The sequence below is a fragment of the Benincasa hispida genome, chromosome 8, assembly GCF_009727055.1.
Source record: "Benincasa hispida cultivar B227 chromosome 8, ASM972705v1, whole genome shotgun sequence".
In the NCBI taxonomy this organism is placed as follows: Eukaryota; Viridiplantae; Streptophyta; class Magnoliopsida; order Cucurbitales; family Cucurbitaceae; genus Benincasa; species Benincasa hispida.
The window spans coordinates 53759876-53784921 of NC_052356.1; the positions used below are offsets into that span (position 1 = coordinate 53759876).

At 34.3% G+C, this 25046-nt stretch overlaps 1 protein-coding gene across 1 annotated transcript; it reads right to left on the minus strand.

Moving 5' to 3' along the window:
- Nucleotides 1-707: 707 nt before the first annotated feature.
- On the minus strand, nucleotides 708-20211 carry LOC120084132 (G-type lectin S-receptor-like serine/threonine-protein kinase At1g11330). The gene is made up of 8 exons (XM_039040032.1): nucleotides 18897-20211; nucleotides 18700-18813; nucleotides 18433-18602; nucleotides 18078-18288; nucleotides 17739-17976; nucleotides 17506-17656; nucleotides 17187-17420; nucleotides 708-839 (listed from the first exon to the last, which is right to left on the minus strand). The coding sequence occupies exons 1-8, from the start codon at nucleotides 20209-20211 to the stop codon at nucleotides 708-710; spliced, it is 2565 nt and encodes an 854-aa protein (XP_038895960.1).
- Nucleotides 20212-25046: the final 4835 nt, after the last annotated feature.

Consider the following 25046-nt stretch of genomic DNA (forward strand, 5'->3'; position numbering starts at 1 on the left):
CCTAAACCAGGCGGAGCTCCATGATGAGGCTAAGCCTGCTCATTCTGCCTTCCCCATTTGAAGTTTGGGTGGTCTCTCCACCCAGGATTGAAAATCTGACTAAATGGGTCATGCCTTCTATTTTGTCCATTGTAATTATAGCCCCCAATGGTGTTTACCTCAAGAATTGCTCCTTTCGGAGCACTTGGGCAAACTTCAGCTGAATGACCAGTCTCACGACATACTTGGCAAACAGAAGCGGGCTATCCAATTTCCACCTTCGCCAACTGCTTGACAACAAAAACTAAGTCAAATATTTCTTTCTTAAGTTCACTTACCTCATTGGTAGACTCTACATGGACAGCGGCTCTAATTCCAAACTGTTGAGAATTTTTAGCCATGGTAGCTATTAGGTTCATGGCCTCAGTCAGGGTTTTATTGACTAAGGCTCCTTCTACAGCTGCATCTATACTGCTTTTATCAGTCTGCATCAGTCCCTCATAAAAGTACTGGATCAAGAGTTGGTCTGAGATCTGATGATGGGGGAACTTGGCACGGGTCTTTTTGAATCGTTCCCTATACTCATAAAGGGTCTCTCCATTGAACTGCATGATGCTATAGATTTCCTTTCTCACACTAGCAGCTCGGGATGTTGTAAAGAATTTCTCCAAGAACTGCCTCTCTAGTTCCTCCCAGGATGTGATACTTCCTGGTGGAAGAATGTAGAATCACTCCTTGGCATCTCCCTTCAATGAGAAGGGGAATGCCCTCATATTGATCTGCTCCTGGGTCACCCCATTAGGTCTCATCCCATTGCACACCACATAGAATTTCTTCAGATGTCTGTGTGGATCCTCACCCTATAGACCAGAAAAGGAAGGAAGTAAGTGAACAAAGCCAGATTTAAGCTTAAAATTACCTGTCGTCTCAGGATAGGCAATGCATAAGGGCTACTAAGTGAAATCTAGTGTTGCAAGCTCCTTGAGGGTCTTTTCTCGTTATGCCATTACTGGGAAATTTTCAGGAACATTTCCTTCAGATGTGTCTTCAGCATGAATTTTCTGTCAATAGTAGTTTGTTGTCTCTTTTCTCTTTTGATTCTCCGCTCTTCCCTAGAGATCTCTGCAAAATACAATTGTCTAGCACCCTTGGGAGAGTGAGCCATGCACCAAAAGTGAAAATTGATTAGCAAGGATAAACACTACAAGTTTCAAAAATTAAGGATTTTGTCAGCTCCCCAGCAACGGCGCCAATTTGACGGACCGTGCTTACGGTGTTGCTCCGGAAAGACGATCGTGCAAATGAATTTGTATGCACTGTATTAACCCTTTATACTAACTAATAGTACAAGTAGCAAGTCCGGATCGAACTACAGAGAGCCAAATATGGATTCTTCAAAGTGAAACTTGTAGGAAGTAACCGCAGAAGGGGGGGGGGGGGGGAGAGTGGGGGGATTTGTGAAAATTGTTAAAATAAATTGTGAAAGTGAAAATTGTGCAATGTAAACAATTGAGAAAATTTATTTTTCGAACAAATACTTAGCTTGGGTAATTATAATTTAATTCATTCCTCATTAATTCTATCATAGACTACTCGAAAGATACATAAGATTATTTAAATTAAAAATTTAGTCTACTCAATTAGAATCTTAAACGGTAGTCCATAAAATCAAGTTGATTAAGAGAAAAGCAAGAATCCTTAACCAATCTATTAATCAACAAGCATTAAGATTCAAGACAAAACTAAGCCAATTAATCAGTTACCATCGTCTAACTAATTAATTGATCAAAATTTATCTAAGTTAGAAAGTAAATGCTCACAAATTGAAATCTCAAATTAACACAACAAACTTACTTAACTCATGCTTCTAGGTGATGACTACCTAACGATTACAAATTAGGGCCAATCAAAGCAATCAATTAAACATGTATAGCAAATTTGTCATATTATCCCATACACGAAAATTGTAGAATATGCTCAAGATAGATTTCATAAAATTCATAATAAAACTCACAGAATTCAAAACCAGTCTCAAGAATTAAATTGGAATGAAATTAAACTAACAAACCCAAGCTAAGTTCTTAACTTTAGCCACTAAACATACTCGAACTGAATAAAATTGGCAAGGGGAAGAATTCTTTTCAGAGTTTTGGTATAAAAGTGGGCTAAAACTAGACTGAGACAGAGTGACGACGTTCACAATTGGATGTACTAGATCCCTTTCTCTCGGTTGGACCAAAATTCTCCTTTTATAAAACTGCCACAGCATCGCAACACTGGGGAGAGCGTTGCAACGCTGCGGCACATAATGGCCTAGCGTCAGGCAGGCGTTGCAGTACTGGCCTGGCACTGCATTGTGTGCGCTAGGGTTATGCGTCCGTCAAACTCCGTAGCTTCGCAATGCTCTGAATGAGCATTACAACGTTGATGTTTCTGTCTTTCAGTGTCAAGGTTCAAGCGTGAAGGTGCGTTGTGACAGTGGCATCATGAAATCTCCGGAGTGTTGCAATGCTTGGGGCAGTGTTGCAACACTTCCTGCATCCAAGCATTCTGTCCAATAGCGTCAAGCTACTGTTGGACTCAAGCTTATCAGAGTGTTGCGATGCTTGGCAGTGCAACAACCTTCTTACTTTATCATTTGATTGATTGAGCTCCTAACTTCGTCATTTTAGCGTCTTTTAGTTCCGAACGCTTAATCTGACTGCTTGTACACTCGAGTCCTAAAAAATAATCAATTAAACCAAATTAAGTAGCTAAACAACCTTAAGTTAAGTGGAAGAAGATAGTAGATTTCAAGTGCTATCACCTTCCCCCCCAGGTAACAGAAAAAGGGCATGGAAATTGGATTAGGACCAGTTATCGTAGTGATTGCGGAAATCATTCTGTCTAGCTGTAGCAGGAGTGTTCAGATGTATGATAATAAATAGATAACCATTAATGTATTGTATAAAAATTTTCAACTAAATTAGCTCAGTTATGCTTTATGGTTAATAATGAAATATATGTATAAAAATAAAATCCTAGACAATAGAAATCCTTAAAATCTGTGGTCCCACACTTCCTTCCGGGTTGAGGGATTGACTCCGGAGGGAGTGTGAAAATATATATGTCAACTACATACATGTTCAAGACTTCATGAAATAACCTTGAATTTTTCTGATTAATGGATAAATTAATATTGCATAATTAATAATTAAATTAATCAACTAATACATTACGAGGCTTTAGGGCACAAATTCCAATAATTACATGTTATGCTACACTTTCAAAATCTACAAACTAGAGAGGAGAAATAATAAGCAAGCTTTTCACCTTTGTTTTAGGGTGATCGAGTGCAACCAGAGTGCACTAAACCAAAAAGAGTTGGCAAATGATCAACGACGAGTGTGCTTGAAGAAGAACATCATTGACGACGGATGTTAAACGAAGACGAAAACGGATTGCTTTGCAGATGTTAGGGTTAAAACAAAAAAAGGAAGCAATTGAACGATCGTCTGATGTTAGAGATTTTGAAAATCGTCTGATGTTAGGGTTTTGGAAACGAATCTTCTAGAGAGTTGGCAAATGATCAACACTTATAGAAAAACCAACAGAGAGTCAATCTACATAAAAAATAATGATGCATGCCAAATCATTGGGATTGGATCGGTTTCATTAAAATTAAAGGATGGAACTGTGAAACTCCAAGGGAATGTTAGACATGTTCCACATCTTAAAAGAAATTTAATTTCCTTAAGGAGGCTTGACTCTCTGGGATGTGAATATGGGGGTAAGGGAGGCCGCCTTGAAGTCCTAAAGGATTCCAAAGTTGTTTTGGTTGGTGAGAAGATAAATTGTTCATTATAAGAGGAGTTTAAATGGTGAATATAGTCTATAAAATAGCATCTTTTAATTTGACTGAGGTTGATCTATGGCATAAGAGGTTTTCTCAAATTAGCTCTAAAGGCCTTGAAGCTCTATCTAAACAAGGCATTCTACCTAAAGAGATCAATAACCAATTATTCTTTTGTGAGCATTGTGTGCTGAGAAAGGGAAAGAGGCATACTTTAACTAAAGCCCAACATACTACTAAGGGAATCCTTGACTATATCCACTCAAATCTATAGAGGCCAGCCTCAACCCCAAGCATAAGTGGTTGTAGGTTCATTTTATCCTTAACTAATGATTTTTTTAGAAAAAGTTGAGTTTACTTTCTAAAGACTAAGGATAAGATTTTTGTGAAGTTTAAGGAATGAAAATTAATGATAGAAAAGTAGACAACAAAGGACAACTAATAATGGCTTGGAATTCGGTGGAAAGGATTTCAACACCTTTTGTAGATAAAATGGTATAAATAGGTATAGAATAGTAAGACACACACCCCAATAAAATGAAGTGGTTGAAAGACTTAAAAGCACTATTATGGAAAGGGTAAGGTTCCTATTTTCTGATGCTATTATAGAAGAAAAGTTTTGGGCAGAAGCAACTGCTTATTCAGTGTACACTCTTAATAGAAGTCCTCACACCTCCCTAAAGTTCCTAACGTCAGAGGAGAAGTGGTCAAAACACCCCCTAATCTAGATGATCTCAGGGTATTTGGATGTATTGGGTATATGCATCAAAATTAGGGAAAACTCAAGACCTGAGCTGCTATGTGCATGTTTATTGGTTTTTCTGAAGGTGTGAAGGGTTTCAAAATGTGGCATCCTACTGAGAAAATATTTATAATCAGTAGAGATGTCAAAGGGAAAATGAGATGTTTATGCAAAAGGGGGAGAATTCTAAAGAAGAGACAACAACCTATACCACTAGATTTGAGGTGGAGAATGCAAGAAATATCCCTACACAAGAAGATCCTATCAGTGATATAGAAGAAGCAGAAAGCACATCAGATGGGCATGTTAAAAATGTTGAAGTTCAACCTAATTTGAGTCAATATTCTTTTGCTAGGGACAGATAAAGAAGAAGTAATGTTCCTCCAGCTAGATATGTAGGCATAAACTACATGAACCTTTTGTTGAATGCCACCATGGCTCTTAATGATCAAGAACTAGCTACATTTGAAGAAGATATGAGTGGTTTTAATGCCAGATAATGGATTGAGGCTATGAATGAGGAAATAGATTCACTAAAGGTAAATGACACATGGTCTCTAGCACCTCTACATAAAAGATACAAACTAATTGCATGAAAGTGGATTTTCAAACTAAAGGATGGTATTACTAAAGAACAAAAGCCTAGATACAAGGCTAGACTGGCTGCTAAAGGTTTTACTCAGAAACAGAACATTGATTATTCAGAAATCTTCTCCCATGTCATAAAACATACTACAATCAGACTTCTCCTATCATTGGTAGCTCAAAATGATCTTGAATTGGATGAGCTAGATGAAAGTAGCTTTCCTATATGTTTATCTAGATGTGACAATTGATATGCAACAACCTAAAGGTTATGAGATAAAGGGGAAAGAAGAGTTATATTCCTATTGAACAAGTCAATTTATGGCCTTACTACATAGATAGCTTGGGATTTCAAAGAAGCTCTCATGATATGTATGCCTATGTGAACGCCAAAAACCTATAAAGGAAAGGTATACTTGCTACTATATGTTTATGATATTCTCTTTGTAAGGAACTAGTTTCTTGAGCAAAAGTACAGATATGATTAGTTGCTCCTGAATCCATGATCCAAGTTAACTTATCATTTGCCACCAAGCATGTCTGAATGACAAGTAAATCATATTTACTTTGTTGTGCATTCTGGTCAATAGTAGAATTGGGAGATAGAGGACATTCCTCTGTCAAAACATATCTAAATCATCAACTGCTAGTATATTCAATTTCCATGTTGATTTACTGTTAAAAGTGTCGGAAACGAGTAAATTTGAAGAATTCAACATGCTGAAATTATTTGCAACGATACAAATTCTAGTTAGTGAATTGCTTCTAAACCCAATCAAATTTTAGCAAAGTAATAATGTACCCAAATTTCATTATTTTATTTGCAACGATACTATAGTGAGTCAGAATAACTGCTACCGAGGGGCAATCAAATACTCCTTCACTAAAGCAAGAAATTCCTGACTAAATACTATCTCCAGAATAACTCATATTCTGATAGTCATTTAGCTACTGTTTTCCGTCAAGAACTTACTAACACTTTGTAATTCTATAAGTGTAGCCCTCCACCTTCATATCTCAAAGATTAGTGGTCCCAACGGTGCTACCGAATTGGAGAGACAAAGTTGGGAAACGACCTAAGAAATCCTATCTATTTCTAGAGTTTGAGTTGTTCAGAATCCTATGTTACAACCCTCTGAGTGGATAGCCATGGTTAGAAACTAGCTAATGCCACCCTAAAGACGATAAGCAGGTGCAATAGGAATCTCACAATCCAAACTAATGGAAGAGATCGCAGGACATGTTGATACACATCCTTCACCAACTTACTATGAACTACTTCTCCTATTCACCTTGCTATTGACCCATGCAAACACTTCTCAAATGGAAGTTACTTCCAGGGTGACACGAAACATTACACGGATCTCATGGTATGAACTCCTAGAGACGTGAGAGCTAAGAACAATATATCTTATATGTTATTAATCTCCTACTGAAGTGTTCTATATGTTTTTGGGTAAATCTTTACTTAGAAATATTCCAGCTAATTAAACAACCTAAGTCTATGTGGTTTATCCAAGTATAACTTTTATAATTGGACTTAACCTACGATGTCTAGGTGAAAAACCAATTTTAACACCTCACACCGCTCACATATGCACATAAAATCGATTAACAACGCTCAATTATTTGGCCATAATCACCAGATAGGAGGTGTTCTATAGACCGTCAACTTAAGTACCCCCAGCCTTAGATAAAATTATATATCGATTGAGTTTGTAATCGTATTTTACAAGATGTCAACCTATTTTAACTATTAAACAGGTGGTTAACCTACGTGAGTATGCTTTTATCTTTGTTATGGATTTTAATTTCTAATCCAATTTTATAACAACATATAAAATAATAGACATACTTTGCATCCATAACATGCTTTTATATAACAATTATATAAACATTCATTCCATGCATTTAATATAACACTTATAATATACTTGCAATGCATACTACATTCTTATCCTATGGTGGGATTTTAAATCTACATGGCATACAATATGCACACAATAGATAAATTATTTAATTCATACATTCGTAAAGCAAGCAAGCGCATATGCGATCATGTAAGCAACGCAACACAATCGTGTAGCAAACTCTACATGATCGCATAGCACTGAAGGAACTCTTGTGAAAAAGAACCTTGAGCGGAAGCAAATCGACCAAATTCTATTATTATTATAAATACTAAGTTTACAGTAAACATACAAAAGATATGCATTCAAAATTAACTACAACATGCTTTTAAAGGAAGGGTTTTCAAGAAACCTCACCTATGAAGAACCTTTCTTCGCGAAACTCCCTCGAACAGTCACATACAGTTTGAAGACCTTCATCAAGAATTTTCTCGAATCAAAACTTAGACACAACCACAACAGAATCCTCAGTATTCTCAAGGTGAGAACCCCAGGAGTGTGGACTTTGATTATTTTGGTTTAGAGGGAAACTTTAGTGGAGGAAGAAGAAGATTGAGAGCTTTCTGAAGAAGATGAGAGCTTTCTTCCACAAGACAAAGACACAGAACTCTTCTGTAAATCTCTCTCGATCGTTCAGCCAACAACCAACGCAAAAGAGGAAAGAAAACTGTTTTCTTTTTATTCTCCTCTTGCCAAATTGAATAATCCACCCCACTAAAGTGGGTAAAGAGAAAAAGATTGGAGAAGGGAGTTGTAACTCCCTTCCTTATTATTTCAATATAATTAATAATAATAATAATATAAATAAATACGAATAACTAACTTAATCATATTATATTTATATTTAAATTATATATTATATATAATATTAACATAATAACTATAGTTTTAATATTGTATCACATACAATATAAACTATAGTTTCTTTTCTCTATTATTGACATTTAATATAAATCATATTTATCTTCAATTTAACATCTATGAAACTCATTCATAGAAAATATATTTGAATCTCATTCAAATATTTATTTCGTCCCATTAAGCTATAATGTATCAAATACATTATGACAATTATATCATATACAATTGAAACAATTTAATTATATCATATATAATGAAATCCCTCTATTAATTTGAACAATTCAAATTAATCCAAAAATTGATTCTCAACTAAATCCTTTTGAGATACTAAGGGGACCTCATGGACCTGTACGTTGAAGCTCCAACAGTACATGAATAATTAATTATACTCTTTAATTACATTATTCACCATCCGTTAACTGTCGGACACTCCACTAAAGACCGACAATAGCACTCAGATATATTTCTATGTCCATTGGATATAACCAATCAACAGTACAACGACCCTTCACAAATTATTTGTAAGTACAACTAGGCCAAATTATCGTTTTGCTCCTATAGTTACATATAACTCCTTAAGTACCACTGATCCCTCTAATGAACAATAGATCATAGTCCTACTATGACTAAACCCCTCTCGGGTCAGGAGAAGGTGTGGTGCCACATTGTTCAAGACTCGAAATCAGCCGTTAAGGGAGCAGTTTATCTGCTTACCCCTGCTTCAGGGAAGGAGTGAATTCCGTCTTGTGTAGCTGTGTTCCCAACTCCCCAATAAGACGAATCCCAAAAATGGTAGGCTTGTTGAGTCGGCAATCTGGCCACTCTCACCCATACAAATCAAAAGACCACCCTCATAGTCAGGAGTTCACAGCTCACCCAGGATTCAGGTCATATAACATATGGTCATCCTGGTGAAATGCAAGTCTCTATTATGAACAATGTTATATAATAAGACTAAACATTTCGTGGTTCGGTCTTATACAAACTCCTTTGTATAGAATATCCCCACTCGCATGTCTAATACATGAATGATCAGGATCAGATCATTTTTAGCACTTTACAACAATTGTAACCTACGAAGTACAGATACTTCATATGAGGCAAAGAATCAGTATCAGACACGTATCGGATACCGATACTTTCTAGATACGTATCTGACACGCGATTTGATGTATCTATTTCTAAGCGTACTTTTTTTTAAAGAAAAAAGACAAGTAACTCATCTAATCTTTCCCAATCTAAAATTAGGTAACCTATTTAAAAAGCTCACTACTCGAGTCCAAAAGTTAAAAAAAAAAAAAAAAAAAAAAAAAAAAAAAAAAAAAAAAAGAATAACGGACCAAACCCTAGACTAGAATCATCTAATCTCCATTTTCACATTGGATTCCATCTAATCTCCATTTGAGTCCTCACAAAGTCCACAAAAATATAAACCATTTGGATATCTTCAACAATAAGTTCTTCATTTATTTTCATACTTCTCTCTCTAATCTTCTTCTTTGCAATATGAGTCACTTTTCTATTGCATTTTATTAACTATTGTACTTCAACATCTTAGATGTTGTTTTTTTTGTATTGTATTTCAATGTTTATATTCTATTTTGTGCTATTGTTATTAACTTGTATGCTAAATTTATCTATATCCTATATTTTTTAAAGAGAAAAAAATGTACCTTCAACGTATCAGTATCCTCATTCTTTAGAAATATATATATAAAAAAGACGTATCCTTAGACGTATCTATATCTTAGTTTTTTAGAAATTGACGAATCGTCGTATCTGATCGTTTCCATATCGTGTAGCCATATCTATGTCTGTGCTTCATAGATTGTAACACCTACAAAGCGGGCCATACTCATAGTGTCACCAGGATTAGGTACCCAGCCTTATCCATCTACTACAGACCATTTAGGTTATCACTTAAACATGATCCACCCATATGTTTCCACATACATGTTTAAGTTACAAAGATAACCTCGGATGTTAATTTATTGGTTTGTAGTTAATGCAACTAAAATATCACATATTTTATAGAAAAAGTGAATAAAATATCATATATTTTATTAATCACATAAAGAGTTTGTTTATACAATGTTTACAAACTATAAGACACTACGAGATTTAGGACATCAACTCCAACGCACTATGCATTATTAAATAAACACACTAAAATAGACTGGTTTTGGCAACCTAAGTTAGCTCAAAGCTACCCTTATTGCAATAATAAGCAGAAAATAGCCTCGAACCACCTCCAAACACTTCGAACTAGCTCGAACCACTTGAAAAGGGCTTGAACCGGCTTCAAAACCCCAAAACAGCCCAAAACTGGTCAAACCAGCTTGAACCGAACCAGGCGCGCGGGTCGACGGCTGGAGCAGATGGAGCAGACGCAGGTCGTCGGGTCGGCTAGGCGGGGCGGTGGTTGGTGAACTGACGACTTGGGTTGGGCCAAGTGCGCGCTTGGGCAAGGACGAAAGTGGGCTTGGTGGGCGCGTGGAGCGCTTGGTGGGCAGCGATGGGGCAGACGATGCAGACTCGGGTCGGGTCTGGGAGCTGCCATACGCGTCAGCCTTGCCTCACGGGTTGGATCATCATCCGGGTCAGGTCTCAGGTCGTGAACTGGGTCTGGAGAGTCACTTTCGGGTCTGTGAACTATTTTGCACCAACTTGTAGTTATCCTCTTTGCTGGAACCGAGTAATTACAGCCTAATTTCGAGTCTAATGAATCTAGCAAATTTACTGACCATTCATTAAGCTCATAAAACACTGGGCGATTACAATAATTATTACAATCCAAGAGGAAAACCGGAGGTCAAAACCAAAATTATCCATTTTAGCATACAAGCATTCATTACATGAATCAATATCCACCATATGCATAAATTAACCAAAAGTTGAGTACTTTAAGCATGTTCGGATACCAATTGATGGAATAGACACATGCATAGTGGAAGAAAAACGAATCTAAAGTACTCTAATTAGGTTAATTACAAAGATAAGCATGCAATTGAAACAAATAAAAGGGGAAAAGAATATAACCTTTATAGACTTTGAATCTTCTCCAAATTAGCTCTAATATCCTCACGAACGGTTCATAGACCACCACGAGTCTTCCTGACACTTTTCCGATCTTAGAACAGGATGGTGGGATCTAGTGAGTGATTAATTTTGAGGGGAAAAATATTAAGTCTTAGAGAAAAAATTGTTAAGAAATTATCACATAATCTCCCTTTTAAAGACAATTACATGCAAAATATGCAACTTTATGTTTGAAGAGAATTTGACACTCAAAAATTCACTAATTCAAAGTGGGATTTAGTGGGACATGTGTCTTCAAATGAAGACAACACATAGCCATGCAAGAGTTGGCATTTTCTACTCATAAATATTGGATCTTTCCACTAATTTGGTCAAAGTTTGACTCTCAAAGTCCAAAGTCAACAAATTTGACTTTAAGACAATTTTGACCAATTCTATTTAATTTCAAAAATTAATTCTAATAATCAATTTTAAAATTATATTAATATTAAATAATTAATTAAACAATTTAATTTATTAAATTTAATATTAAATCCAACAATAATCATAATGAATATGAATCCCTATTCATAATCTTGATATTTAAATCTTATTTAAATATCTCATATTTTCTCTCTCTTTATGTTTAATTCACAATTAAATTCGTTTGTCACACTGTTTTAAAGTTTAGTGCGATATGAGCTAGTAGGGGGACCTCATGGACCTACAGATCATGGGCTCCAACGATCCGCAATTAACCAACTAAACTCTTAACCTATTTAACCACCATTCGTTAACTATCGAATCACTCTACTAAAGCTCAATAGTTGCACTCCCTTCACTGTAGATATATTATGTCCACTCGATATAACCATGATTAGTAAGTTAATCCTTCATAGGTTGTTCATAATAACGGTTGGGTCAAAAGCTATTTTACCCCCAAGATTACATCTTGCTCCTTAAGTCCCACTGATTCTCTAATGAACAATTGGTTTGCGATCCAATCACAAAACCGAGTCCTCTCGGGCCAATGAAAGGGTGGGGCCCCTTGTGCAAGATCCAGAGTCATCACTAAGGGAACAACCTCTCTACTATCCCTAAAAGTGGGTAGGAGTGAATTCTATCTTGCACCCTATATCCCCAGCTATCTATCTGGTCTTACCCCTGAAATGGAAGGCCTAATTGATTCGGCGTTGTTGACTCGAATCTAAGGATAATCCCGAATAAACAGGAGTACATAGTTAGCTCAAGATAAAGGTCAAGTTACCTAAGCCATCGCTTTGAAATAATCAGTCTTAACAGTAAACAACGTTATAAAGTAAGAGTGACTTAATTCTTAGTCCGATCTTATGCAAACTCATTGCATAGGACGCCTCCATCCCTCATGTCAATACATGAGCGAATCAAGATCCTCCGTTTATAGCACTTTATAACAATGTAACAACTATAGAGTGGGCCACATCCAACAGTGTCACCAGAATAAGATACCCAACCTTATTCGTATACTATAGATTATTTTGGCTATAAACTGAATTTGATCCACTCTCATGTTTCCACATAAAGTTTATGTATTCATATAATAGTCATGGATCTTTAGTTTATTGGATTTAGATTTTACAAGTGCAATTCACATATTCAACAATAATATTTTATTGAACAAAAATCAATAACATCTTTATTGATAATAGAATATGTTCAACATTACAAACTGCGAGTTTTAGGACATACAACCCAACACTTTGTAAACGCCCGGATCTCTTAAAATTCCTTTTGATCTCCACACGAACTCACCAACACTACCACAAGAATACCTTATTATTCTTCTAGGAATTTCAATAATTGGATAAGTGGTATATGATGCGTTTTTTATATGTGATGGAATGAATGCCAAGTGATGGTGGGTAACACACGATTTTATCTAGTTTAATCCAAGTGTAAGCTCAACTAGAGTCTTAGTGAGTCCAAGGTCGAACTCAGGGATTTCATTGTAAATATGCGTTGACAACTATTGCTTCGATCTTCACACGACTTGTTTACTAAGTAGGTGATGAGTTTTAATGTTATTCTAATGCTGATGGTGAATCTAATGATGAATGCGATGGAAATCACAATCTTTAGGTAAAACAATCTGTGCGAGAAGTATGCAATTCGAATGGATGAGAGTATGGTTGAGAAGAATATTCACTAACATTCCTAGGTAAAGCATAAATCATGTGGTTCAATTAGATCAACAACATTATAACTTACACTTTTCAGCATATAGAGCCACAATATCCTATCTCTAGGATGCATGCGATGAGCATTTATTGCAAAAGATATTTCTTTATTTCTAAATAAGCTCTCTTCTTATTCTATAAGATATAAATCTTTATCCCTTTCAAACCTAGATTTAATCTACTCATAATAATCTTTCGACTTATTCAAGTAATTCAATAATCATGCATAAAACAAATTGAACACATGGTTGACTTTTAGTTAGTTCATGTTAGCTATAATGCTTCTCAACCCATAGATAAATTAGTTGCTCATAATGAAAATAAAAGAGATGGATAAGAGATAAATTAAAGATGCATTCATATTAGGAAAAGATGTCTTTCAACGTTTATACAATACAAATGCAACTAAGGAAGATAAGAGACAAAGACAGAAAATCAAGTCATGGTGTGCAATTCTTTGCTCCATCTGGCTCTGTCAACGACTGCTTCACAAAAAAGTGTGTTGAAAATGAAGTTCCTCTTCTGCTTACAAAGGAAAATCCTAAGCTTTCACTTAAGATTTCATGAAGGCTTGAAAGAGGATTAAGAGTTTGAGCAGTGTTTTCTTCCAATTTCTTGGCTATCTTTGCATGGTAATCTCGTGGTATATTTCTTCCAATTAAGCAACTATATTTAATCATATTTAATATAGAGTTAATTAACATATAAATATCACATATTGATATGTATGCAACTCTTTAGGAATCAATTCCCATAAATATGATATTTGAATCTCATTCAAGTATATCTCTCACATAATTTGAATTATAGATCACATCTATAATTAATTATATATCAATCATATTAAATACAGTTTCCTCAATTGATTTGAACAATTCAAATCATTCTCATTAATATCCTTCACTGAGCTAACAAGGGGATCTTACAGACCTACAGATCAAAAGCTCCAATGATATGAGATTAATTGGTTAAACTCATTAACCAAATTAATCAATATTTGTTAACTATGGGTACACTCTCCTAAAGACCCACAGCTGCACTCTTTCCATCGTAGATATATTTTTGTGTCCATGGATTTAGACCAACAATAGCAAGTTAGTCTTCAATGAGTGTTCGTAACACCAACCAGGTTAAATTACCATTTTATGCTTGGGTTACCTCTGTATCCTTAAGTACCAGTTGTCCTCTAATGAACAACTTGTTTATGGTTTAACTATTAAATAGAATCTCCTCTCATGCCAACAAGAGGATATGGCCCTTTGTTCAAATCCCGAAGACACCACTTAAGGGAACATTCATCTACTTACCCTAAAGTTGGGAAGGAGTGAATTCCATATTGTATTATTATGTTCCAAGCTACCCCCTCGATCTTGTCTGCAAGTAGGCTTATTGAGTCGGCGAACTGGCCACTCTCATCCATATAAATTAAAGGACAATCCCTCATGAACATGACTTCATAATATACTCAAGATTAAGACTAAGTTGCTTAGGTCATCTTATTGAAATGGAAACCTAACTAGTCAACGGTGTTACATCTAGTGGTTACTATTTCGCGGTCCAGTCTTATAAAAATTCATTGCATAGGATACCCTCTACTCGCATGTCACCTACACGAACGTGTTGGATCATTGCATTTGTATCAAATACAAAGTGGGTCGTGTCCATAGTGTTAGAAGGATAGGGTACCAGCCTTATTGATAACGGTCAATTAAATACGGTTACTATCTACAAGTTTTGGGACATAAAACCCAACAACCACCAAGTGGACACTAAGGTATCTAATTTGGTCAAAAAATGCTAAACTAATCTATAAAAAATCAAAGGAATCAGAACTAGATCTTGTTGGCAATGTTGACTCAAACTTTGTAAGGGATATTGACAAGAGAATTTCCCTATCAGGTTATGTATTCCTATTTGAGGGTAATATAATCAATTGGAAGAATACCCTACAATAAATAAAAGCTCTATCTGCAATAGAGGCAGAATACATAGCTTTAACAAAAGCCATTAAAGAAGGTTTATGGCTCAAAGGTTTGATGAATGATCTTGGTATCAATCAAACAGTACTTAAAATCTACTGTGATAATTAAAGTACCATTCATCTCTCTAAGAACCCATAATACCACAGCAAGACCAAACATATTGATGTAAAATTTCTTTTCATTTGAGACAAAGTCGAGAATGGAGAAATAGAAGTCTGGAAGATAATACTTTGGACAACGCATCTGACATGCTCACAAAACCAGTGTCGAAGCTCAAGATCCAAAAGTGGTTCGACCTGGTAGGCTTCTATCTAACTTAAAAAGAATAATGCAAATCAAATTTGGAAGATGCTTGAAGAAATTTACAAAGTTAGATTTAAGGTGGAGATTTCAAAAGTAAATCCAACTGTTACTTTCAGTTTATTATTTCTGTTTTAAACAGACTTGTAAATTGGTCTCTCTTAATCTATAAAAGGAAGTTCTAAGTATAAAAGAAATGTTAAGACTGAAATTAAAACTTGCACTCATTTGACAAATTTCCTCAATATTCTCGTGGATGTAGGCATCTATTTTGTCGAACCATGTAAACTCTTGTGTTCTTTCTTTCATTCTTTTTCATTACATGCAAAATCAAAACCTCCATTAAAGAACTGAGAAAGAGAGAATTTGTTTGAATCTTAGGGAGTAGATAGACAGAGAGAACTTACAGAGAGTTGTTTTTTTTTTTTTTTTTTTTTTTTGCTTACGTCAGTTCAACATCAGATTTGGTGTTTTGGAGAAGAGGGTAGTGCTTTCCACGTGTCCAAGTGAATTTGCTTCATGGCCTTTTCTCCTCACTTCATTCTACCAACCCATTTCAATTTTGGGTTATTTTTTTCTTGGGTTTCTTTGTTTCAGAAATACACTCAGTATTGGATCTCATGTAAGGAAATCTGAAACACAACCTAACATGGGCTTTTAGTCTTTTTGTATGGGTTGAATTAAATTTGGTCATCTTTGCTATACTTTTTGGTTTATGCTATATTGTTAATTAATTTGGGGCCAAAATGTTATGGTTGCAAGCAGGCCTTTTAAAATAAATCTTAAACTTGTTTTTCATCATTCACAATCATTTTTTATAATAAAAAAATTGCATGTAGAGTCTGAAATTAAATACTAGATTTGTTGTTAGTGATTAATACATACTTTAGAGTGATTTTGAACGAGACAAGTACTTTTAATAATTTCAAAATTACTTTCAAATATGCGTTAAACATATATAAAATTTACTAATGTGATTGAATATCTGTCAGAACATAATGTTAAAACAGAAGTCTGTAAATGAAAGAAGTAGAAGAGCAGGTATAGAAGTCATTCTTAATTGATTAAAATCACTGATGATATTCAAAATCACTCTGAAACCTTTTTTTATCATTCAAATTCAATTTTAATGAAATGAGAATTGCATCTAAAAATGTAAAATTAAATATTAAGTTAACGTTGAATGATTAAAAACATGTTTCAAAAATGATTTTGAATCACGCTTTTAATCATTGAAAATTAATTTAATATTTAATTTTATATTGGTAGAACTTGACAAAATATTTTAAAATGTGTTTCAAAGTAATTTTAATATTGACAAAAGTGATTTTAACAATTTTAAAGAAGATCCAGTGAAAACTGCTTCTATGGGTTTTATGGCTCTTCTTGATTAAAATCCTTGTAAGCATAGGAAGTAAATAAAACTAAAATGTTTGGGAAATGGGATTAGATGCATCTGCTTAGGAACCTTACAAAGTCAGCATTTAGATCCATTTTTGTTTGTTTGAAGTTTATTGGCTACATTTCAAAGCCATCACCTTGGACTTTCTAAGAGACAAATGTGTCTAATCAATAATTAAATATTAGTTTATTTTATTTTACTATTAAAAATCACTTGTGTCTAATAAACAATTATATTATTGATAAAAGAAAGATATTTGAATTCTTAAAGTGGAGATTACATTATTATCGACCCATGACTGAGGTAAGCGTAAGACTATTCATAGAATATGTATTTAGACATTGTCGAGATATCCTTACATTACTCTGAGTTGGTCTACCGATAAAGCTACATTGGTTTGGAAGAGGAAGATCTACAATTTCACTGTTGAGCATCGAAACAATGGTAAGAGCATTTGGTCTATCATTTATAGATTCTTCAACACATAAGAGTCCCACTTGGATACACCTCAAAATCTCCGAATAATAACTCGATTCATATATTGTGGGATCAATCAATGCAATAAGATTGTCTTCTATCCACAACTTCCATGCCTGAAACCACATTAAAAAGTTATACAAGGTCATTGAGATTTAAATATAATCAAGAATTTGATATTGGAGTTTTTTTTTCACTTACAAATTCCAATAAGCTCAAAGCATGTTCATGGTGGTTGAACCCTGTATTCCTTCTCCCACTTATAATTTCAAGTAATAAAACTCCAAAACTAAAGACATCTGATTTCTCTGAAATTTGACCTTGCATTGCGTATTCGGGCGACATATACCCACTAAATTCAACAAAATGACATATTCAATCATTGTTGGTTGGATAATTATTGTAATCAAAATAATATAAAGAGTTATACTTACTAAGTTCCAACGAGCCTATTAGTATTGGCTTGCACTTCATTACTGTAAAAAATTCTTGCCATACCAAAGTCCGAAATTTTAGGATTCATATCTTTGTCTAATAAAATGTTACTTGCCTTCAAATCTCTATGAATAATTCTCAATCTTGAATCTCGATGAAGGTAAAGAAGACCTCGAGCAATTCCATCAATGATGTTAAATCTTTTTCTCCAATCCAAGGTTTTTTGTTTAATAGAGTCTACATGCAAAAATATTTCAAATGTGTGGTTAGTGATCATTATTTATTCTAATGCAAATTAATTAAGCTACCATGAATAGAGAAATCTTAAAATATCTAACCAAAGATGAATGCATCCAAACTTAGGTTGGGCAAATACTCGTATATTAGCATCTTCTCTTCTCCTTCAATGCAACAACCGAGAAGCTGTACAAGATTTCTATGTTGTAGTTTTGAAATTACGATCACTTCATTTATAAACTCCTCGTATCCTTGATTAGAAGCTCTTGAAAGCCTCTTTATTGCTATTTCCTGTCCATCTAACAATCTTCCCTGAAAACATAAAACAATTTTAGCATATGATATTGATGCTGGAGTTCAAACCGTCATCTTTTCAAGTTTCATCAAAGGATATTGGGTTCATAATGACAGTTTAAAACCGCAAGAAATCCACATGTAAGTAATATAAAAACCTACCTTATATACGGGACCAAAGCCACCTTGTCCAAGTTTGTTACTTAAATCAAAATTATGTGTTGCGATTGCTAAGTTCTCATAATCATAAAGAGGTAGTTCTTCAAATTTGCTTTTGTCCCCAATCATATCATCCCTTCTCAACTTCAATCTTTTCCCTTTTTTGCTATACTCTACAAAAGTCTCCAATCATCAACAAAACTAGCTATATAACACTATCTAACCAATTAAAAAGACAAATTAAAAAATAATTAATCAGAATTCCTTTACCATTTTTGCCAGCCTTCCATCTCCACCAGAAGTATATAGCAATGATGAAGATCATAAGCGTTGCTGGTATCACTATGGCTATAATAATTCCAGTACTCTTTCTTCTTACATCATCTATGAATGAAAACAATATCAAAGAGATTAGTTTCAGTTTACACAGAAAATTTGCAGAGTAGAGCAGTTTAGAGAAAGCGTACTAATTGTTTGCAAGTCAGCATAAGCCAGTCGAAGATGAAGATTGGCTCCGAGGCTTTCAAATTTTTGTACATCAAATAAATCCCTTCTCCATATCATACAACCAATGCCATTTTCATATGCATATGCACTACACGAGCAATTCTGAAAACACTCTTGTTTACAATCATCCGCTGAAGTAGACGAATTTGACCACTCTGCCAAAAATGGAACTTTAACCAATTCCACTTTCAAAAATCCATCTTCCTCAACTCTAGTGTTGTTTCTAGAGCTGTTCTCACACTGCAATGGCGTATTTCTCACACACCCATTACTCCAATTTCCTCGATTCCATTCATCTTCATCCTTTGGTTTAAACCCTGTTAAACAGCTGCAAACAGGGGATACATTCGCATTACAGACCCCAAACACACCACAAACACCGTAATAATCGCATTCTGTTCTAAAAGCCGACCAACTCACTTCCCAATTTTCCTTCGAAGGATCCCAGTACTGTTGCTCCAAATTCCCTTCTGGGCTTAATACCATGTTATAAAGTAACTGATCTTCATTACTGTAAGAGATGGAGAAATAATAAGCTTGATCTTCAATCGCAAGATTAAACCCAACGAGATAAACAGAGATCATTTCGGGTATTCCAATAAAAGTATGACCATTCCATGGACCAGATCTCCAATATGGGTTACCTCCATAATTCCGAATCACAGCTTCAGGAATATTTAGAACATCCAACGATAAAGAAAAGTTACCTTTAGATGGATCGGAAGGGGTTTTCCATGAAGTAAATTGGAGCTTCTCTTGAGTTTTTTTGTTTGTGATAAGTTTCATGGAAGGCAAGAATAAATTGGAAGGGTGTTTAAAGCTCTCCCAAATAACAAACCCGGAAGCAGGATCTTCCAAGACAAGGTTGCCTGAATCTAGAATTCGGGCGGTTGTGTTGGCTGTAGGAGAAGTAACATTTGAAGACCAGATGGTAGTGTTGTTTTCGTCTAAAATCACAACATTTCCATCATTGGAGATGGTGAAAATTCCGGAAGTATTGTTGAGAGGGGTGTCTTTGTTAGCGACCCATACCAGAGTTTTTAGGGAAACTTGGTGGTACCAGATTCCGATGTATTGGGTTGTGGAATTAAGAGGTGAGAACCACCCCAATTCGAAGGAAGTAGCATTGGAAATTATGGTTGCAGGGTATTTGATGTATTCTGTTGATGTAATTGTATCACTGCCGAAGCAACACTTTGAAGAGAAGCATGTAATTAGTGAAAGAAGAAAAAGAAGACGATCGGAAAAGTTCCAGTTCATTTGGGGTTTCGTCATGTGGCTTTCGCATAGAAAATAGTGTGTAAAACTAGGGAGTTGTTCTAAGATAAATGTTGTTTCTTAGAAAACAAGTTCCGTGGGGAAAGGGGAAGCCAAACGGACGGGCACATTAATTAGACTTTTCTGCGATTCTTTGAAGTTGAATTTGTTGGGCACATTAATTAGACTTTTCTGCGATTCTTTGAAGTTGAATTTCTCGATCACCTTTCAAACAAATACTTTACACGCTAGCATCATGATTCCCCATTCATTTGTCGTTTAACTTTGACTTTCATTTTAAGCGGCGGATGCCATGGATGATGAATAAAGGGCCCACAATCACTAAATTTAAAGTTTCATTTGAAAAAAATGATAAAAAAAATTCAAAATTATTAAAATAATCCAACGAATTTATATAATAAAAAATACTAAGTAGTAAATGACAAAATTAACCTAAAATAACAAAATTAAGTATAAATGAAAATGCAAAGATACATTATTTTAAAAATATAAATAATCTAGCCTATTATTATTAAGTAGCCTATTATTATTGTTGTTGTTATTATTATTAGTAATAATAATAAATTGAAATATATATATATACACACCCACATGTTTCAAACATTTAAAATTTAATTCTCATTTATATGTTTCTTTTTAGGTTCAACAAGTCATTTTTACATATTTGTATATGAAAAATTGAAAACATAAAAAATATAAAGAAAAAAATCAAATTAATTTGATAAATATGTATAAAATAATTAAAAAATATTTAGATACAATTGAATTTGTAACAAACATATAAATCAATCAAAAGTTAGTTGGATAAAATCAAATTTGATAATAAAAAATAAATTCAAACATAAATTGGAGAGAAGAAACAGTAAGTTTTTGTGTATTTTGATTAAAAAAAAAACAAAATCTAATTTGATAATAAAATATAAATTTAAATATAATTCAGGGAGAAAAATGTTCGTTTATGTACAATTACACTATATTCATAATTCCATTTTCATGAGCTTCAACAATTAGACTGTATTTATAAGTTCATCAACTACAAAAACCTATGAAAGAAGCCTAACTCGTTGTAGAGACATAGCAAAACTAGCAAAATTGCAAAAGTGAATTCTTATTTGTTTGTCAAAAAGACAAATTAATGATATAATAATAATATAATAAGATGATAATGAATAAAAGATAATTAAAATATATAAAAAATTATCAAATTTAAATGAAATATACAATTTATTAGATAATAATATGTATAAAATATTCCGTAAAATCCTAATTAAAATAAAAAAAATTAATCTGGATTTAGAATAATAAACAATGAATAAAATAACATAAAATCTAAAGATGTATTATAAATTCAAATTCAAATGATGATAAACAAATTAAATATTGATTAATTTTGAATATTTTCGAAAAGGGGTTAAATCAAATCAAAACAAATAGCTAATTTGAAGAGATTGGTTTATTTTAAATCAATTCGTGAAGTAGTTATCAAAAACTAATTTTAATATTAAAAATAAATTTAAATTCCAAAAGAGGGGAAAATGAGGAAGAGATTGGTTTATTTTGAATCAAAATCATAATTGTAAAGTCATAGCAAAAACAGTAACGTTTTAAAGAACCATGAGAAAACCTAAATTGATGAAACCTTTATGTAAGTAACAAAAGTTATGGTAATGTATGGAGCAACAATCACATGACCATTTTTTTAGGAAGTGATATTTCTTTTCCCAAATCGTTAAAATAATATCAAAAATAGCATACACAACTAATTTATTAAGAATGTGAGAAATATACAAATAATTTATTAAAAATGTATGTATACAATTATGATAAACAATATAGAGATTTGAATAAAATACATGGATAAAAGAAGTTTTAATAATATATGGATATTTCAAATATAAATTTGGTAGAAAAATTTGGATATTATTAATGTGAGATAAATTTGAAAAGTGGTTAAACAAAATCTAAAATAATAATAAAATATAGAGATTATGTTAACTAAAATTAGGAGGGCGGTTGTCCTTGACAAATATCAACAATTACCCTGTATATATACCTCGACCATGTTTTCTATTTTGGAATTACCTGGTATTTGTAGTTTCATCAACAACAACATCTACGAATAATGCAAGGGCAAATCAGGGATTTAGAAATTTTTGGGCATGTGCATGTCACATGAGTGAAAGATCTCTAAGAGTTCCATGAGCGTGTTCGGATCGCTCCGATCTCACCGTGACCGAAATACATATCATGCATTCAATACATACAGTTATGCAAGCAAACACTAATTATCGGCATGCTACGAACAACAAAATAACAAGAGAATGAGTGTCATACTAATTGAAGACAATCTTCACACTTTGGAACTCAACGCAGCGGAACCCTCCAAGCGATCTACCAACGCCCAGCAGCAGCGTCAACAATAGTAGCATGAACAACTGCACGAACACGAACACTGCGGGGACGACACCACCACTAAAGAGCCCCTGGTATTCTCGGAGTGAAAACCCAAAGGGTGGTCTTTGGTGAATTTGGTAGAGGAAGGAGGAAACACGAATCGTGTAGGCAATAAGTAAGTGGGAGGGAAAAAGATGCTATTGCATAGCAGACTACTTATCGTTTAGGAGAAGCTACACGATCGTGTAGGATTTACTGAACGATCATTTAGGAAAAGGTATACGATCATTTAGTAATATCGACACGCCATACGATCGTTTAAAGAAGCTATCCGATCGTATAGGAAATAGCATGCAATCATTTAGGTGTGAGGTAGACGATCGTTTAGATGGAGAGGACTATCATATAGGCTCTCATTTTATGTAAGCGATCGTTTAGATGTTCACAAACGCGCTTTCTCTGGAATTCTTTGGGCGATTCAAAATGAAAACATTTTTCATTTTAATTCATCGGTTACAATAATCGACTCATTCCCACTAACCCACGTCCAAACATGAAAATTGGCTAATTATCATATAATTAATCAATTAATTAATAATAAATATAATCATATTATATTTTTATCTTATAGTTTGATATTACATATCTACTATAGTATTTTCTCCTCTACTTGATATAAATCATATTTATATCTAATTTCCTCCAAAATAATGTATCTCATACATGTAACCAATTATATCATATATAATTAACTAGTCCAATTATATCATATATAATCGAACTTCCTCTTGTCAATTTGAACATTTCAAATTAACTCAAACACTGGTTCTCGACTTTATCCAAGCTACCCAAGGAACCTAATGAACCTGTGGCTCGAAGCTCCAACGATCCGTGAATAGCTAACTAAACTCTTTAGCCACGAGATCCACCATCTCTTAACTGTCAGGTATTCCACTAAAGACCAACGGCTGAACTTTTCTTACCATAGATATATTTTTGTGTCCATCGAATAAACCAATCATGAGTACAATGCCCCTTCACAGATGCTCGTAAGTACAGTTGGGCCAAATTACCGTTTTTCCCCTGTAGTTACATCTCACTCCTTAAGTACCACTGATTCCTCTAATGAACAATACAACATAGTCCAACTATGTGTGAACACCTCTCAGGCCAAGAGAAGGTGTGTGGCGCCAAATTGTCGCCCCAGGAATCAGCCCTTAGAACTATCTATCTACTTATCCTGCCTCGGGGAAGGAGTGAATTCCATCTTGTGTAGCTGAGTTCCCAGCCCCAAATCAGACAAATCCCCAAAATGGTAGTTTGAATCGGCGGACTTGGCCACTCACACCCATACAAATCAAAGGACCCGCCCTCAATGGCAGGGAGTTCCCAACTCACTCAGTATTGAAGTCATGTTACCTTATGGTCATCCTAGTGAAGTGAAGTCTCTGTCATGAACAATGTTATATTAACGAGACGTTAACACTTCGTGGTCAGGTTTAATACAAACTCTTTGTATAGGACGCTCCCGCTCGGCATGTCCCAAACACGTAATGATCAAGATCAGACCATTTTGAACAAGTCACAACACTTGTGATCATTCCACAAAGTGTGGCCGCGTCTGTAGCGTACCAGGAAAAGTTTCCCTCTTATATCCATATACTACAGACCATTTTGGTAATATACTCAAGACATGATCCACTTGTATGTCACCACATACATTGTTTGAGTCATATAGATAACCAGGAATTTTATGTTTATTGGTTTGTGGTAAAACAAATAAAAACAAGAAACTAACAAAATACAAGATGTAAAGTAAATATCATATATTTAACAACATAAGCGTTCATATAAACTATTTACAAAACTACAGGACACGAGACTTTAAGAGCATCAAGAACAATGAGTTGACATAATTCTTATTCCTTCGGCAATTTTGTCATTTTTTCAGAATGAAACCCTTAAAATTCTGCCCATACACTCTAATTGTCCATGAATAAATAGCGCTTTGTCAAACCAACTGTAAATAGGCTTTGGATCAAGTACTACAAGGCCCAAAAGGTGGTTTCCATGGATTGATCCAAGAAAGAAAAATGGATGCTGATTGTGAAGATGTGCTGCATGTAACTTCACAGGTGGTAATTATTTCCTTCAGCTTATCTTTCTTCCTCGTACGTTGACAACATTCTGATGAAAAATTCTTTTATATATCTCTCTCTCCTCTCACTGTTCTTAGTTTCTTTCTTTTAGGTATGAAGTTCAACCTCAAATTCTTGACTCAATTGTGAATAAAAAATAACATGTAGTCTCAAAAATAAAAAGAGAAGAAGAAGACAAACTCAAATAGGTATAGTGGTTCGGTGATTCTTCACCCACATCATTCTGGAAACGATCTTCAAGGCTTTTTTTTTTTTCATCCTTCAGATTAAAGTTTCTGA

Coding starts and splice junctions, on each gene's coding strand:
- LOC120084132 (XM_039040032.1), bottom strand. CDS start 20,211: ATGACGAAACCCCAAATGAACTGGAACTTTTCCGATCGTCTTCTTTTT. Junction 17,657..17,738: donor AATAGGCTCGTTGGAACTTA/GTAAGTATAACT, acceptor TGTTGAATTTAG/TGGGTATATGTCGCCCGAAT. Junction 840..17,186: donor GTAGACCAACTCAGAGTAAT/GTAAGGATATCT, acceptor TCTGGTCTATAG/GGTGAGGATCCACACAGACA.